The sequence below is a fragment of the Xyrauchen texanus genome, chromosome 2, assembly GCF_025860055.1.
Source record: "Xyrauchen texanus isolate HMW12.3.18 chromosome 2, RBS_HiC_50CHRs, whole genome shotgun sequence".
NCBI classification, from domain to species: Eukaryota; Metazoa; Chordata; class Actinopteri; order Cypriniformes; family Catostomidae; genus Xyrauchen; species Xyrauchen texanus.
Window position 1 is genome coordinate 60,257,933 of NC_068277.1, and position 17,667 is coordinate 60,275,599.

The window sequence follows — 17,667 nt, forward strand, 5'->3', positions numbered from 1 at the left end:
ATTTCCAAGCCATTTAACCAATTCTTCTGAAACGTGGTGTACATGCCTCATTTCTCATTGGGAACAAAAAAACCTCAAGGATCCATAAGGTCCGGTATGGATTTTCCTGTACATTGAAAATGTTTCATTTAGGATTCAGACAAAGACCTGTTTTTGAATTCCTTAATTGAGAGGGTTTATCCCCAACCATCTACTGATCAATTTTAAATGATTTGCCATTTTGAGGAGGAATCCGCATTGCTGCTTGCAGCTATATTTATTATTATTATTATTATTATTATTCTCCTTGAGCCCAAATAGCTCAAAGTCACTGGTCAAAAATTTTCTAAATTGGCACATTGATACTCCATGCCAACGGGTACCCCCAAACCAATAATGGTCAACATTCGCCCATAGGTGGCGCTACAGGCCACGCCCAAAAAAATATTTTCAAAGTGATACCATTTCCACGCCATTTGTCCAAATCTTCTGAAAATTGGTGTACATGCCTCATTTCTCATGGGGAACAAAAAAGCCTCAAGAACCCATAACTTCTGCCATGATGGATTTTCCCTTACGGTGAAAATTTGCGAAAACATACAAAACTCTTCTTCTCCTGAACCGTAGCTCCAATTGACTTGAAATTTGGTACACATGTGTAGAATTGAAGTCTTTGAAAACGTTACTTAGGAAAAATGAATACGATACAAAATGGCTGAAATGGACGTGTTTATGTAAATGTACACACAAATGATGATCAAAAATTTTAAAAATCCCATTGATTTACAATGGCTGAGCAAAAGTGCCCCCTCTACTGGATAAATACGGTCCACATGTAAAATCCTATTCACTTACATTGGCTGAGCAAAGAGGCTCCCTCTACTGGAGTAACTCTGTCTACCACATGCAGCTCTTCTGTAGCAATCTCTCTAATGGAGCATTTCGGTGGAGCTCCAGACTTAGAAGCCAAATGACATTTTACTTGTGTCTTCACGAAGGTAAGTCAATTGTGTGTTTTAATGCTTTCCAGTTTGAACATTCAAGCGATTTTACACTATTCAACTCAACAAAGGCAAAACAACTCAAATAAATGTTTGCGTGCAGTTTGTGTGACACAGTGAGCGAGCCGCGTCGCGTCGCGTTTAACGCTCGCACGCCGATGAGAGTTCTCTTTCGCCTCGTGTTTGAACGGACAATTTCATACACCAAAATACATGATATATTGGGGTGTCTGCTATGTCTCAAGTGAACAAACAGTTGATAAAGAAATCGGGTATCAATATATTGAATTATGAATTAATGCAGTGATCAACATTGATGCCGCTAGTGGTGTCCTGTTCGATTTTTCTCTATCGAGACAGCGTTAACAGCTTAAACAAAATACTGCGTTATTAACAAAATACTGCGTTATTTTTGCCCATAATATACATTTAATACATCTTCACAAACTATGAAAGTTGTACTTTTACAATAACAACAAAACCTTGTGCTTTTGTAAAATAAAGAAAATAAACCGGGTGTGCCGTCTCCGTCTTAGTTTTTATGACGTGTTTCAGAAAAATAATCGCTAACAGAAACGTACATGAAACATATGTCTTCACGAAGGTTTGTCGGTTGTATACAATGTTTGCCTGTTTGAACATTCAAGCGATTTTACACTATTCAACTCAACAAATGTGAAAACAACTCAAATACATGTTTGCGAGCAGATTGTGTGACACAGCGAGCCGCGTCGTGTCTAACGCACGCACTCCGATGAGACTTCGCTTTCGCTGCTGCTTGCGTCTGAACGGACAATTTCATACAACGAACTGTAAAAATACATGATATATTGAGGAGTCTGTTATGTCTCAAGTGAACAAACAGTTGAGAAAGAAATCTTGTATAATTATATTGAATTCTGGCATTATTCCATGTGACGTCCTGCTATATTTTTCTCTCGAAACAGCGGAAACAACTTAAATAAAATACTGCGTCATTTTTGCCCATACAGAAACATGCGAGACATCATTACGAACTATGAAATGTGTACTTTTATTTGTGTACATTGACAATAACAACAAAACCTTGTGCTTTTGTAAAATAAAGAAAATAAACCGGGTGCGCCGTCTCTGTCTTCGCGATTATTTTTCCGAAACACATCACAAAATTCAAGTGAACCATCAACCATTCACGCAGTCTGTATTTTATCATCTCACACCCATAATCTCTGAAATGAATACAGATGCAACAAGCACGGCACAGAACGAAAATAATGATACTTCACAGTTCTCAAAAGATTAAACTGAACTGTGCCTTGAATATCGTATCGTGCGATAAAAGCCTCTTAAAGAGACAGTAACAATTTAGCCTTCGCCCTGAGCACTGACATCCCAAGTAATTGAAAAGTACAAATGGTATTATTTTAAGTTTTTTTTTATTTCTCTCTTACGTTGTAGAATGCCACGTTTTTGAATGGCATGTAAAATGTAAAAACAATCACTCAATCTCTATTTTTTTCACTGGATCTGTTGCTATTTTAATGATTTAAAAATCAAAGCACTGACCATTTAAAGTGTGTGCTTGTACATTTTAAAATAGTTATAAAAAGTCACAGCTATGCAGTGTTATTATGTGCCTAGATAGTCTTTCAAATAAAATTAGTTTACCCCAAAAATATATTTCTCTCATCATTTACTCACCCTCTTTCTATCCCAGATGTGTATTTCTTTCTTTCGTCTGCTGAACACAAATTAAGCTTTTTAGAAGAATATCTCAGCCCTGTTGGTGCTTTCAATGCAGTTGAATGGCGATCAGAACTCAGAAGGTACAAAAATCACATAAATGCAACATAAAATTAACCCATAACACTCCAGTGGTTTAATCCATACTTTTAGAAGTGATATTATAGGTGTGGGTGTGAAAAAGATCAATAGTATATATTGTATATATGTAGTATATATATAATTTTTTTTACTATAAATTGTCCACCCTGCTCAGGAGGGGTGATATGCTTATGTAAATCACAAAAAAAAAAAAAATGGAAAAATAACTCTTAAGAGAGAAGAGCGCTTATGAAAGTGAAAGTGGAGATTTATAGTAAAAAATGACTTAATTATTGATCTGTTTCTTACCACTTCTCATTACATTGAAAGGACCAACAGAGCTGAGATATTCTTCTAAACATCTTCATTCAATTTCTGCAGAAGAAAGTCATACAAATCTGGGACTGCATGAGGGTGAGGAAATGATCAAATATCCCTTTAACGTTCACTTATTTTTACAATGCATAAAATGAAGTCTTAGAACAAAGTGAAAATCTTAGTAAATGCTAATTTGGTACATTGATACTACAGGCCAACAGGAACCCACAAACCAAGAATGACCCACATTCGCCCATAGGGGGCGCTACAGGAAATGCAAAATTCCCATTTTCTGGTAAAAAATGTTCTAATTTGGTACATTGATACTACAGGCCAACAGGAACCCACAAACCAAGAATGGCCAACATTCACCCCTAGGGGGTGCTACAGGTAATTCCCAAAAGTCCCATTTTCTGGTCAAATATTTTCTAATTTTGTACATTGAAACTACAGGCCAACAGGAACCCACAAACCAAGAATGGCCCACATTCGCCCACAGGTGGCGCTACAGGCCACGCCCCCCCAAAATATTTTCAAAGTGATACCATTTCCACGCCATTTAACCAATTCATCTGAAACTTGGTGTACATGCCTCATTTCTCATTGGGAACAAAAAAGCCTCAAGGATCCATAAGGTCTGGTATGATGGATTTTACTGTACACTGAAAATGTTTCGTTTAGGATTCAGACAGAAATACGTGTTTTTTGGATTCATCCATTGAGAGGGTTTAACCCCAACCCTCTACTGATAAATTTTAAATGATTTGCCATTTTGAGGAGGAATCCGCATTGCTGCTTGCAGCTATATTTGTTATTATTATTATTCCTTCGTGTTCCTCTGTGTCCAGCACTGGAGGATTCTACAGTTAGAACATCATGCTTCTACAGTATAAAACAGCTTCTACACTCCAAATCAAAAAAACATTCTGGTTATTATTTGGATTATGTTTTCACAATAAAATGCATCTAGGATTTATTCATTTTTTATTTTTGTAGCTGCTATTTCATTGCCTGTCATAGGAAGGAAAGGCTAAGAAAGTTTTTTAACATCCTATAAATGGATTTTAAAAATGATCGGCCGATTAATCGGTTACCGACCCTTTCCACCACCTTAGTTATCGGTAAAACCTCTAATTATCAGACAACATTATTTTATATATTATGATGGAAATAACAATTTGAATGCATTGAAGTTTTGTTCAGTAATACAGAACAGTTATATAGTTATGCCAAATATGATAATATTAAAATTAAAAAATGTTTTGGGTGATTTTGAAGAGGTTTAGTGGGTGAACGGTCGCACCAAATGACATTTCAACACTTTAAATGTGAATAAATTGCCTGTGCCTAAAAAGGTTACAAGTAGTTACATATATGTTACATTTAAAACATACATAAAACAAACGTAAACATACAGATGGACAGAACAAGAAGGGGTTACGTCATAATACAATTATTTAAACTCAAATGCATGTCCATGTATTTATTCAGTAGCTATAACAAGTGCGGTTATGTACAGCCAGCCGGTCATTATTACAGATTAAACCCCTTCAGGGTGATGCAGGATCACTGATCACCATTGTGGGTTTATTTTGTGACGATGAATTGTTGACTGTATTTTATCCCTTACTAATGCCATAAACACTCTAGAAAGAACTACATGTTACATGAAGAATCAAAGCCTGTGGTTCTGAAGGCTGTTCATAGAAAAGACTACATTTCATCCAAGCATATGGTCATATCCCACAATACAGTGCTGGAGGAACATGTTCATCCCCCACTCGTTCTATCAGTCCATCACTGTTCTTTTACACATACAGCACGTGATCAGCAGATTGATGGAAATATGACAATTAACACTATAGACAAGTGTGTGAAAGGGGTGTGTGTGTGTGTGTGTGTGTGTGTGTGTGTGTGTGTGTGTGTGTGTGTGTGTGTGTGTGTGTGTGTGTGTGTGTGTGTGTGTGTGTGTGTGTGTGTGTGTGTGTGTGTGTGTGTGTGTGTGTGGTGGCGTGACGTGGTGGCGATGGTGGCGTAGTGGTCTAAAGCACATAACTGTTAATCAGAAGCTTGCTGGTTCGAGCCCCACAGCCACCACCATTGTGTCCTTGAGTAAGGCACTTAACTCCAGCTTGCTCCGGGGGATTGTCCCTGTAATAAGTGCACTGTAAGTTGCTTTGGATAAAAGCGTCTGCCAAATGCATAAATGTGTGTGTGTGTGTGTGTGCTCATCATCAATTACTGCATGTCTGTGTGTGTGTGTGTCTCTCTCTAATAGTATTGATTATTTCTCAGATATTACTCAGAAAACAAAGCAGAATGTAGTTTTCCTCAGTTTTCATGTTCAATAATTATAGTACGACTGTATTCCAAATATCGTTTGTAGTTTCTATTTCTGGGTGAGCATTTAAATGAATATGAAGGATTTTGTGTTTCTCAGAATGGTGTTGATCTTTGTGTCACGTTGGCAATCGTACAGGTTCTGTTTTGAGTTTTATTGAGCTTTTTTCAAGTGGTCTCCTCTAGAGGTCAACCGATATATCGGTTTTACCGATTAATCGTGCCAATTGTTGCTTTCTGGAATATTTGTATTAATATTATTTCTCCATGTCCCTCTGTGGCCAAAACCCTTCATCTGGTTAATAAATAGGGTACAAAAATCTTAATTTGGTAAATATTTACATGTAGAGGATTGTAACGGGCCAAGTTACTGTCACATCACAGTTTATGGACTAATTTTACGATTATTATTATTATGATCAATACAAGTTAAGCTCAATTGACAGTGTTTATTGCATTCTTATGTTGATTACCACAAAAACATTATTTTGACTCGTCCCTCCTTTTCTGTGAGACACAGTTCAGTGAGTGAATGGGGCCAATTTTTGTAGGGTTTAAAGCCCAAAATGATCAGCTTTTAATTTTATAAAAAGTCGCAGATTCAGATTCATCATCTGAAAGGTCCTGCGACTTATGTAAAAGATGTACACCTAATATACACTCACCTAAAGGATTATTAGGAACACCTGTTCAATTTCTCATTAATGCAATTATCTAATCAACCAATCACATGGCAGTTGCTTCAATGAATTTAGGGGTGTGGTCCTGGTCAAGACAATTTCCTGAACTCCAAACTGAATGTCAGAATGGGAAAGAAAGGTGATTTAAGCAATTTTGAGCATGGCATGGTTGTTGGTACCAGACGGGCCGGTCTGAGTATTTCACAATCTGCTCAGTTACTGGGATTTTCACACACAACCATTTCTAGGGTTTACAAAGAATGGTGTGAAAAGGGAAAAACATCCAGTATGCGGCAGTCCTGTGGGCGAAAATACCTTGTTGATGCTAGAGGTCAGAGGAGAATGGGCCGACTGATTCAAGCTGATAGAAGAGCAACTTTGCCTGAAATAACCACTCGTTACAACCGAGGTATGCAGCAAAGCATTTGTGAAGCCACAACACGCACAACCTTGAGGCGGATGGGCTACAACAGCAGAAGACCCCACCGGGTACCACTCATCTCCACTACAAATAGGAAAAAGAGGCTACAATTTGCAAGAGCTCACCAAAATTGGACAGTTGAAGACTGGAAAAATGTTGCCTGGTCTGATGAGTCTCGATTTCTGTTGAGACATTCAGATGGTAGAGTCAGAATTTGGCGTAAACAGAATGAGAACATGGATCCATCATGCCTTGTTACCACTGTACAGGCTGGTGGTGGTGGTGTAATGGTGTGGGGGATGTTTTCTTGGCACACTTTAGGCCCCTTAGTGCCAATTGGGCATCGTTTAAATGCCACGGCCTACCTGAGCATTGTTTCTGACCATGTCCATCCCTTTATGGCCACCATGTACCCATCCTCTGATGGCTACTTCCAGCAGGATAATGCACCATGTCACAAATCTCGAATCATTTCAAATTGGTTTCTTGAACATGACAATGAGTTCACTGTACTAAAATGGCCCCCACAGTCACCAGATCTCAACCCAATAGAGCAACTTTGGGATGTGGTGGAACGGGAGCTTCGTGCCCTGGATGTGCATCCCACAAATCTCCATCAACTGCAAGATGCTATCCTATCAATATGGGCCAACATTTCTAAAGAATGCTTTCAGCACCTTGTTGAATCAATGCCACGTAGAATTAAGGCAGTTCTGAAGGCGAAAGGGGGTCAAACACAGTATTAGTATGGTGTTCCTAATAATCCTTTAGGTTGAGTGTATTTTGGCCGTTCAAACGCATTCACTCTAAAACACCTATGCTTACCCACAAACAGATGAAAACATCAGTCAAAGGCAGTAGTACTGATTTAAAATGGCCAATTCAGAGTATTTTGCATTTGCGTTCAGAATCTGCATATCCATTTTGCATTCATGGGTCAGTATTGACCCGGTGAAAAGTGTAGAAATGATTTGACACTTCACAATATATTAACCACAGCAAAACTAGTGTGATACATGTGAATACATCTTTTATTTTATCAACATTTCTGCTCAATATTTCCCAAAGTACTTTATGCAACCATCTTAAATATTCTGTCCCATCTGTATTATTGTTCTAAAAAACTTTGGACCGCTGTCAAACACAACTCCTCACATGCCCACGAAATGACGTTTCGTCACACTCGTAGTAAATATTTTAAAAAAATCTAACATTAATGAATGAATAGAATACAACAGGCATACTAAGTTACAGCTGGTAGAGATGAGTATTTGATGAGGTAATCTTCATTACGGAGCACGTCTGACATGACGTTGGGACTCGGGCGGCTGCTCCCGGGTGCTAGTGCTATGATTGACCTGCATGCCATCAGCAATTGGACTTCGAATGTTCAATAAATCGAATGACTGACGACAGTCTCAACTTCAATTCATGTGCATGCTCTCCTTTTAGAGAAGAAAGTCAGCCTACAGCGATAGAAGAACATTGAGAAATTATCTAGCAGGGCGACAGAGAGGCAGAGAGAGAGAATGGATATGAACCCCTGATCTATAATAAAGTATAGAGATGATGAAATGAACAGATGAGGTGTCAGTGTAATGAACACTGATGGTTCAGCATATTGTTCACAAATAAGATATATAACATATTATCTCCAAAACAGCTCCATGTGAGGCATTATTAGGCATATAATATATATCTATATATGATAGCAGGGAAGACGTGTATGGCAGGAAATGTGAGACCACAGCAAATACAATTTTTGCTTAACGGTTTGCGTCAACGTTACTGCTAGAGCTGTCAAAGTTAACACGTTAATGCACGCTTTAAATTAAAGTTTAACACGTTTGTTTTTCTTAATCGCGATTAATGCATTGACCATTAATACAGCATAAACATAATGGTGAAACATAAACCATCTTACCCTAGGGGTCACCAGAAACTCCACAGGCTGCCCTTCCTTGCATGTTATATATTATTCAAGGACATGGGAGCAGTTGTGGTATACAGACGGTCGCCTTGCAGGAAAACAACATCCCTAGTGAGGATTAAAAAAAAGCCAAATCTAAGCACTTTCAAACCTGTCTGTGGCAAATAAGGAAGTGTCCTATTTCTGTTTACTAATTTTCTCTGTTTTAATCAGTCTGTTCTTGCCTATGTTTTCTAACTGTTAATGTTTCATGGTTTCAGAATCGTCGTCCTCAGGGTATGTCTTAATGGACACGACAACGACACGGACCACAACACGGCCTGTTACCTTTACCATAACTACCACCTCCACTACAACCACCACCACCACCAAATCACCTGCCACAACGTTGATTGTCACACGCAGCACTACATCAGACCCTCAACCTGCGGGGGGCGAAGTACCGGAGGCAAACACACGGTCGGACCCCTCCTCCGTCCTGCCGAACATCGCCATTGAGTACTGTAGCCCCATCACTGACTCCGCCCTCACCTGGCCCAAAACACGGCAGGGGCTCGTCGCCAAGCAACCATGTCCACCAGGAACCATCGGTAAGGCATCTGTGTTTGAGGCATCTGCAACTATGAGAAACGATGTGACAAATCTAGACAGTTTTGTTGATTTTAATGCGAGAGTTCTAGTTTACAAAAGGGTGGACTAAAGCCTGTGACTATTAACTGTTATGACTAAATGATTGTTTAGGAGGAATTTTTACACTTTTACTGTTACTTTATTAGTGTTGCTCAAATTTAGGATTAAATATTTGAAAAAGCCGTTAAAAGTTAAATATTTTGGAATTACACCCAGAAAATGCCTGTCACCTGACAAATATTACTGAAATATGTTTTTGGAAATATCACACCTGTTTCCATGACAGTGCTAATTACTTTTTTGTAGCGTATACATACAATTTTTACAGAAGCCCTGAACTGCAAGGAGTTTTTTTTCTCTCTCTGAATTTAGTATTTTTTCGCCCCTTTGAAGGCAACACATGAACTACAGTGCTAGCTAACAATTAGCGTGTGGTATCAACCCTGACCACCAGGTGCCACTATCAATAATTATGAAATCATATTCTTTCAAGGTGACAAAATGTCTGTGGTACTTTATATGTTGATTTATACATTTATAATTAAAGTATAATACAATAACAAGAATGTTTTGCAAATCTAAAAAAATACTTAATACATGAAATCCCACAATTAAATGATTGTATCTCAGTTTGTACTGTATGTTTCATATGGCACTCTTTGTCAAGTGGGATAATTGGAGTGATTTCTGATGTTTGGTGACCATCACTACTGGGAATATTGATGATGCTATTGATATTGTGCTATTTTTAATTGCTGGTCAATTTAAAATGTGCTAGATGGACATCTTTGACTATTGTGATGTGTCTCTCTGTGTTTTCAGTGTTAAACGCTGTGTTGAAGTCTTGATTGTTTTGACAACAAATGGCATTTTATACATTTACATGTAACCTGAGGTTCATTTAATTGTGGGATTTCATCTACTGAAAGTCTGCTTTTTTTTTTTTCTTGATTCAGATTTGCAAAAAGTTTATTAATGTATTATACTAACTATAAATCTATAAGTCAACAGTGAAAGTACCACAGATATTCAAACACTTTGTAAGCACAAGTCGTACTTACTGATAGTGGCACCTGGTGGCTGGGGTTGGTACCACAAGCTAATTGTTAGCTAGCAAGAGCAAAAACCCTAATGTGTTCCCTCAGAATGTTTTATTTGTTCTTAACCATCTATTTAAAATTTTTATATTATATTTAATGTTGTAATTTTATCAAACAGGATGGAATGTTTTAAAATATTCCAAATAATACCAACAAAACATTACAAATTCATGAAAATCCATTGCTAATTCTGCTTGTGCTGTTGTTTTCCTACTAAAATTATGCCACATGATTTTTTTTGTATTTTATTCCAAACAAAATTGTTTTTAGCTAAAACTGCTAAACCATTGTATTAAATAAATATCAATAGAAATAGGAGAACTGCATTTTTGAAAAATCTGTTTAACATGATTTCTCTCACACGAGATGTGCACACTTGTCATATTAGTATTTTTTTAAAAGGGCCTTACCTGCATGTATACTCTAGGCACACATTCATGAATTACTCACTTTCTCTCAATAATCCTTTGTAACTGGATGCACCCACTTGGAAACTAATGAATCATGGCTTACAGGGAACAGCACATTTGTACAACGAATAAGTAACTGGGAACATCTGTTTTTGCATGATGCTGTTGTTGGTCTCATTGCAGCATATGTTTTTTCTGAGTGCAACTTGAAAGGGGTATTACTAAAGACTAAACATGATGGAAAGTGAAATTGTTGACACTCGAAAATCTACAGATTGATTACCAATTGAAACAATGTTCCCTAGAAATATTATCGGTATGTCTCTCACAAGCGCTTCAAAATCTGATGATAATGCTGGAGTTTCTAATGATTCAGTTCTGTAATCACATCCTTATGTTGAATTGAAACTACAAATGAAGTTTGTATGCTTTCAGTTGGGTTTGGCTGTGTGGCTGGGTTAATAGAAGTGTAATAAACACTGTGTATATACTTAGTCGGCATCTTTTTCAGAATCAGAATAAGAATTATTGCTTAGTATGCTACACATAGAAATAGAATAAAACATTTTAATGAGAGAATAGAATATAAAGTGTGTATAAAAATGAACAATATAACACAATATGTACATATATACAAGTGCAATATGTTACATACAGATAGTGCAAGGGAGTGTAATGTGCAGAAGAGGTAGATGTTAAATACATATAATTGACTAAGCTTGTTATTGCACATTATTATTGCTCAGTGGGGCTGTTTTAACTGTTCATGAGATGGATGGCCTGATGGAAAAGGCCATCCACCAAAGGCCAACCGTGTGCTGGATAAGTGGGGTCCAGGGTGATTTTCCAGCCCTTTTCCTCACTCTAGATGTGAACAGTTCTTGGAGGGTTGGAAAGGGAGAACCAATAATCCGCTCAGCAGTCCGAACTGTCCTTTGTAATCTTCTGATGTCTGATTTCGGAGCTGAACCAAACTGGACAGTTATTGAAGTGCAGAGGACAGACTCAATGACTGCTGATTAGAACTGGATTAGCAGTGCTTGTGGCAGGTTGAACTTCCTCAGCTGGCGAAGGAAGTACAACCTCTGCTGGGCCTTTCTCACAATGGAGTCAATGACCACGTTTACATACACTTAAGAATGCGGGTTATTCCAGGGTTTTTGCAGAAAGTGGCATTCTGAAACGTCATGTAAACAAGAATGCTGATTTCTTTACGCCGTTTAAGGGATTAAGAGAAAGCGGGTTAACACACTTGGGTTTATCCTGGAGAAAGCTGCTCATATGGCCGTGTAAACACATAGATGAGAACAAGAACAGTTAACAAACGTCATAGGATGGAGCCCAACAACAAGTCAACAAAACATTTCTGGGAGTACAGTGGAAAAACACATATATTTTTGTTTTGTTTTTATTGAAAGGATCCCCATTCTTACTGGGGTCCTGAAAAATATGTACATTAAAAATACAACAAATAAATGGGAAAAAAGAAAAATACACAAACACATACACATATACACATACATATACACGTGTATATACATATATCCCCTTATACGGGCATGAAAGATACACATATATAAAAACACATTCTACACATACGCCTATTACATACCTACACATGTGCATGTACATACATATTCACACACATATATTAATAAATATAAACAGTCAGATATATTATTTTAATAGATGCTGTTTTACATATAATTTAAATTTATTGACATTATTAGTAAGCATAATATGTTTTGGCAATTTATTACATTCCCTCATACCTCTGAACACAACAGTGTTTTTTATGGCATTTGTTCTTACTATGGGTAAGGTGAAGTTACCTTTAGTTGCATGTCTGGTACTGTACTGATGATTGTCTACACTAAAAGAAAGATGCTTGAACAAAACAGAAGGAAATTTTGAAATAGAAATATTTCTTATGAAAATTAACAGTGAATACAACAGTCTATCTTCAACCAACAACTAATTAAGATCTTTGTGTATTAATATAATATTTCTCCTATAGCTGCACCTAAGTGCTACACGAGCAGCTCTATTCTGTATAAATTGTAATTTATTCATATATTCACCAGTGACGTCTGACCAAACTGCTGGGCAGTAGTCGAGGTATGTCAATATTAGTGCTTTCATCGCATAATTCATAATATTTGAAGTTAAAAAATTTGCGTGTCTTCTCATAATAGATATACCTCTTCCCATTTTTGCAATAATATTACTAATATGTTTTTTCCACGCTAATCTAGAGTCAATTATTACACCCAGCAATCTGGTCTCATGCACCTGTTCAATAATTGCGTTATTAATTTTAATATTAATTACAGGTTTTTGATTAATGTAATAATTTGAACCTACAATCAAGCAGTTAGTTTTTACAGTATTTAATGCCAGTTTATTTAATTTGATCCAATCTACTACATATTGTAATTCTTTATTTAAAACAGTTTCTAATTCCATTTGCGTACTTGCTGATGTATATATATATAGTTGAATCATCAGCGTACATGACAATGTTAGCCTTACATAAAATATACGGTAAATCATTAGTAAAAATATTAAATAATAATGGACCCAGACAACTGCCTTGGGGTACTCCACATGTAATATTTCTGATACCTGAGAAACTGCCATTAAAAAACACTGTCTGTGTTCTGTTTGACAAATAACTGTACATCCATGTGATTGCTGATTGCTCAAAACCATAACAAGATAATTTTGTTAATAACAGGTCGTGATCTATCATGTCAAATGCAGCAGAAAAATCTAAAAACACAACACCTGTAATATTTCTCTTTTCAGTCTCTCTAAGCCAATCATCAGACATATGAGTCAGTGCAGTGGAGTGACTTTTTCTGTATGCATGCTGAAAATATGTTAATAAATGATTTGTATAAAAATAATTATTAATTTGATCGTACACTATAGATTCCATTATTTTAGATAATACAGGTAATATACTTATCGGGCGACTGTTGGGACCAGAGAAATGCAGTTTTTTATCTTTGGGCAGAGGAACTATTTTAGCCTGCTTCCATGCCTGTGGGCAGGTACAGCAGATAAAACTGAGGTTAATGATATGGGTTAGAACCGGGGCAATAAAGTCAGCAGCTAGTTTCAGAAGCCTGCTGTCAAGACCGTCGACACCTGGTGGTTTGTTTTTGCAAGATTTTAAAAGATTCTTTACTTGATCTATATTTACACTTTCTAATTTAAACCTTAAATTTTTATTTTTCATTAATTCATTTCTTATTAATAGGTAAGATATGTCATTACTTAGATTAGGCATATTTTCTCTTAGTTTGTCTAATTTTCTTATAAAATAATCATTAAGATAATTTGCAATATCTATTGGCTTAATTATAAATCTATCCCCTGTTTCCAAAAAAGATGGATTTATTTTATTTTTCTTTCCAGTCAATTGATTTAAAACATTCCATAACTTCCTATTATCATTACCTATATTTTTAACATGATTATCAAAATAGATTTTCTTCTTCTTTTTATTAAATTTAGTAACAGAATTTCTCATTTTACGATATAGGTCCCAATCACATTTATTTCCTGTAGTAACTGCTGTTCTTTTCATTTGATCTCTTATTTTCATAGAATTTTTCAGTTCATCATCCAACCAAGGTGTGACGTTGTTCCTGACGGTAATCTTCTTTAAAGGCGCATGTTTCTCAATCAGTGACAAGAATAGATTGTTAAATTTAAAGAGAGCAATTTCTGGATTACTAGCAGCCAGCACATCAGACCAGCATATAGCTTGAACATCTTCAATAAACTTGTCATTTTTAAACAATTTATAAGATCTTTTAAATAAGACTGCAGTTCCAGATCCACTCAGCTTGGTTGTTAACGCAGAAATGATCAAATTATGATCACTGCTACCAGTGGGAATAGACAGTACCTTTTTACACAGTTCAGGACGGTTTGTAAAAATATGATCTATACAAGTAGATGTTCTAGAGCCATCGCTCTTGAAACATGTTCTTGTGGGCTTATTTATCAGTTGACTAAGTCCACATGCATTTGCAGTAGTTAACAGTTTTCTTTTCAAGTGACAGTCTTTAGAAAACCAGTCAATGTTTAAGTATATATATAAACTATACACATTTATAAACACCACAGTTGAATATCGAAGGCCCCTCACATTCGTGTATATGCGCTGGTACACTGAAGGAATCCTGGAGTTTTATGTAAATGGAAACCACTATTGCAGCACAATTCCACTGCAGGCCGTGATAGAAAGGTAAGGAAACAAACACAGAAACAACTGTGGAATATCTAGAAATAATGTGAAGCAACAGAGATCTAAATAGTAAAGTCTTCTTCGGATACCACGTTTGTTATTTACACAAGCATTGCAGGGAAGTTACATTGCTCTGGAGAAAGCTGCTTACTGACCAAGCTGCATGTATAAAGGAGTAAAGTATATGCCGCTTAAACAGTGCATGTAAACAAGAATGCTGAAGTCTCACAATAACCCACTTTTTGGTGTCCATATAAGTTACTGTGGGTGTCCCATTTCAGGTTCTGTGAGATGGTTGAGCCCAAGAACCTGAATGACTCCACTGCTGCCACAGTGCTGTTCAGAATGATGGGGTGTTTCTCCTGAAGTCTACAATCATCCTTACTGTTTTGAGAGTGTTCAGCTTCAGGTTGTTTTGGCTGCACCAGACAGCCAGCTGTTCAAATTCCCTTCGGTATGCAGACTCATCGGCATCTTGGATGAGGCCGATGACAGTAGTGTTTTCGGCAAACTTCAGGAGCTTGACAGAGGGGTCCTTGGCGGTGCAGTCATTGGTGTACAGGGAGAAGAGTAGTGGGGAGAGCACACATCCCTGGGGGGCACCAGTGCTGATCGTACAGGAGCTGAAAGTGAATTTCCCCAGTCTCACAAGCTGCTGCCTGTCCATCAGAAAGCTGGTGATCCACTGACAAATTGAAGTGGGAACAGAGAGTTGGTTTAATTTTTTCTGGAGAAAAGCTGTCATAATGGTGTTGAAAGCCGAACAGAAGTCCACAAAAAGAATCCTTGCATATGTCCCTGGTCTATCCATATATTGCAGGATATGATGCAATCCCATGTTAACTGCATCATCCACAGACCTGTTTGCTCGATAAGCAAAAAGAAGGGGGTCCAGAAAGGGCCCAGTGATGTCCTTCAGGTGGGCCAACACCAGTCTATCAAATGACTTCATGACCACAGACATCAGATTGATGGGTCTGTAGTCATTAAGTCCTTTATCTTGGGTTTCTTTGGGATGGGGATGATGGTGGAACATTTGAAGTAGCAGGGAACACTCTGCTCTATTGATCTGTTGAAGATCTGTGCTAGCCGGTCAGTACAGGCTTTTGAACAGGCGGGCGAAACGCTGTCTGGGCCTGATGCTTTCTTTGTCTTCTGTTTCCGGAAGACCCGGCACACATCCGCTTCACAGTTCCTAAGTTCATGTTGAGTAGCATGAGGGGGGAAGAGGGGGGTTTCAGGAGGTGTTGACGTTTGTGTTAAGAGAAAGTCAGAATGAATGTGGGGTGTGAGACTGGGCTTTTCAAATCTACAGTAAAACACATTCAGGTCATCAGGCAGTTATTGATTCCCTACAGAGTTGGGGGGTGGGTGGTCTTGTAGTTAGTAATGTATTTCAGGCCTCTCCACACTGATGCAGTGTTGTTAGCTGAAAACTTGTTTTTCAGCTTCACAGAGTATCTTCTCTTAGCCACTCTAATCTCCTTTGTCAGTGTGTTTTTGACCTGATTGTAAACCATTTTATCCCCTCTTCTGAAAGCATTCTCTTTGGCCTGACAAAGCTGCCTGAATTTTGCTGTAAATCATGGTTTGCCGTTGTTGAACATTAAATAAGTCCTAGTAGTAATGTATATATCCTCAGAGAAACAAACAGCACATCTTCTTTAACATTGTTTCATCTGTACACCAACTTTCATTGATTTAAAAGCATGTTCACCACCTCTCGTTTTCCCTGATAACTCTGAACGATCTGCACAGCTGGAAGCCCGGCAAATGTAATGCACTGCCTGGAATGGCTTCATTCAGCCAGGTTTCTGTGAATCACAAGGCAGCAGAGTTTGAAAAGTCCTTGTTTGTACAGGTGAGGAAAAGTGGTTTGTCTGTTTTGTTAGCAAGAGAGTGGAGATTCAGTAGATTAATACTCCGCAGCGCTGTTCGAAAGCCGTGCTGTCAGAGCTTGACAGAACGTCTCTTAGTGGACTTGAACAAAACCCCTGCTCTTCCAACTAAAATGTCCAGCAAAATATCAGAATAGTCAAAAACGGGGTAAAGATTGTCTGGTATGTGCTGCCGAATGTTCAGCCATCCCTAGTAAAACTGATTGAAAACTAGGACAGGACAAACAAACAAAAACAGCAAAACAATTGAAGATCTCCACACCGAGGCAAACATTCACGGCACCAACATTGTAACAGTAACACTAATGGCACATATGATGATTTTATTGACTGTGTCCAGAAATCAATGGACAATACACTCTCGCTGTACATGCTACAGATGTGCCAGAAGAAACATAAGACATGTAAGAAATGTAAGACATACTGCATCAAGCTCGTAATACATGCTGCATCTGCTGATGTAAAATGTGTCTTAATCAGCTCCCTAGTTCAGTGGCCAGTGCAGTCTCAATGGCAAAACATTCCATTGCACTGAAATGTTAGCTCCATAAAACTACCAGAATGCACCGTAAAAATCAGGGAGCAACGTTCCTCTTTATGTTCCCTTACCGGAACCTTTGTCATGTCTTCTGCAGTCTTTCAAGTCATTAGAAGGTGATCACAAGTGTAAAAATATGAAGTCAATGCCTTATTTTTTCTTTAAAAGATCCCATGATGACCATGAGTTGTGAGAATAAGGTTAAAAATACTCTCCTTTAGATATTTATTTCTTTATTTATGCAATTTATCTTTCATAATAACACTGTACTTTTAAATATCTACAATGGAAATGAATGACAGTGTCATTTATTCAGTGATTTAATGCGCAAGCTCATAATCATGTCACGGGTGATTGA

At 37.5% G+C, this 17,667-nt stretch overlaps 1 protein-coding gene across 12 annotated transcripts in view; it reads left to right on the top strand.

Annotated features, from left to right (window-relative positions):
- The window catches only part of LOC127656331 (adhesion G protein-coupled receptor L3-like), a 338,006-nt gene that overhangs the window by 214,320 nt on the left and 106,019 nt on the right, over nucleotides 1–17,667 (top strand). For all 12 annotated transcript variants that reach the window (XM_052144613.1, XM_052144656.1, XM_052144639.1 and 9 more), the window contains one exon: nucleotides 8,733–9,062. In XM_052144613.1, the coding sequence (XP_052000573.1) occupies nucleotides 8,733–9,062 (330 nt within the window). The remainder of the gene's footprint in view (nucleotides 1–8,732; nucleotides 9,063–17,667) is intronic.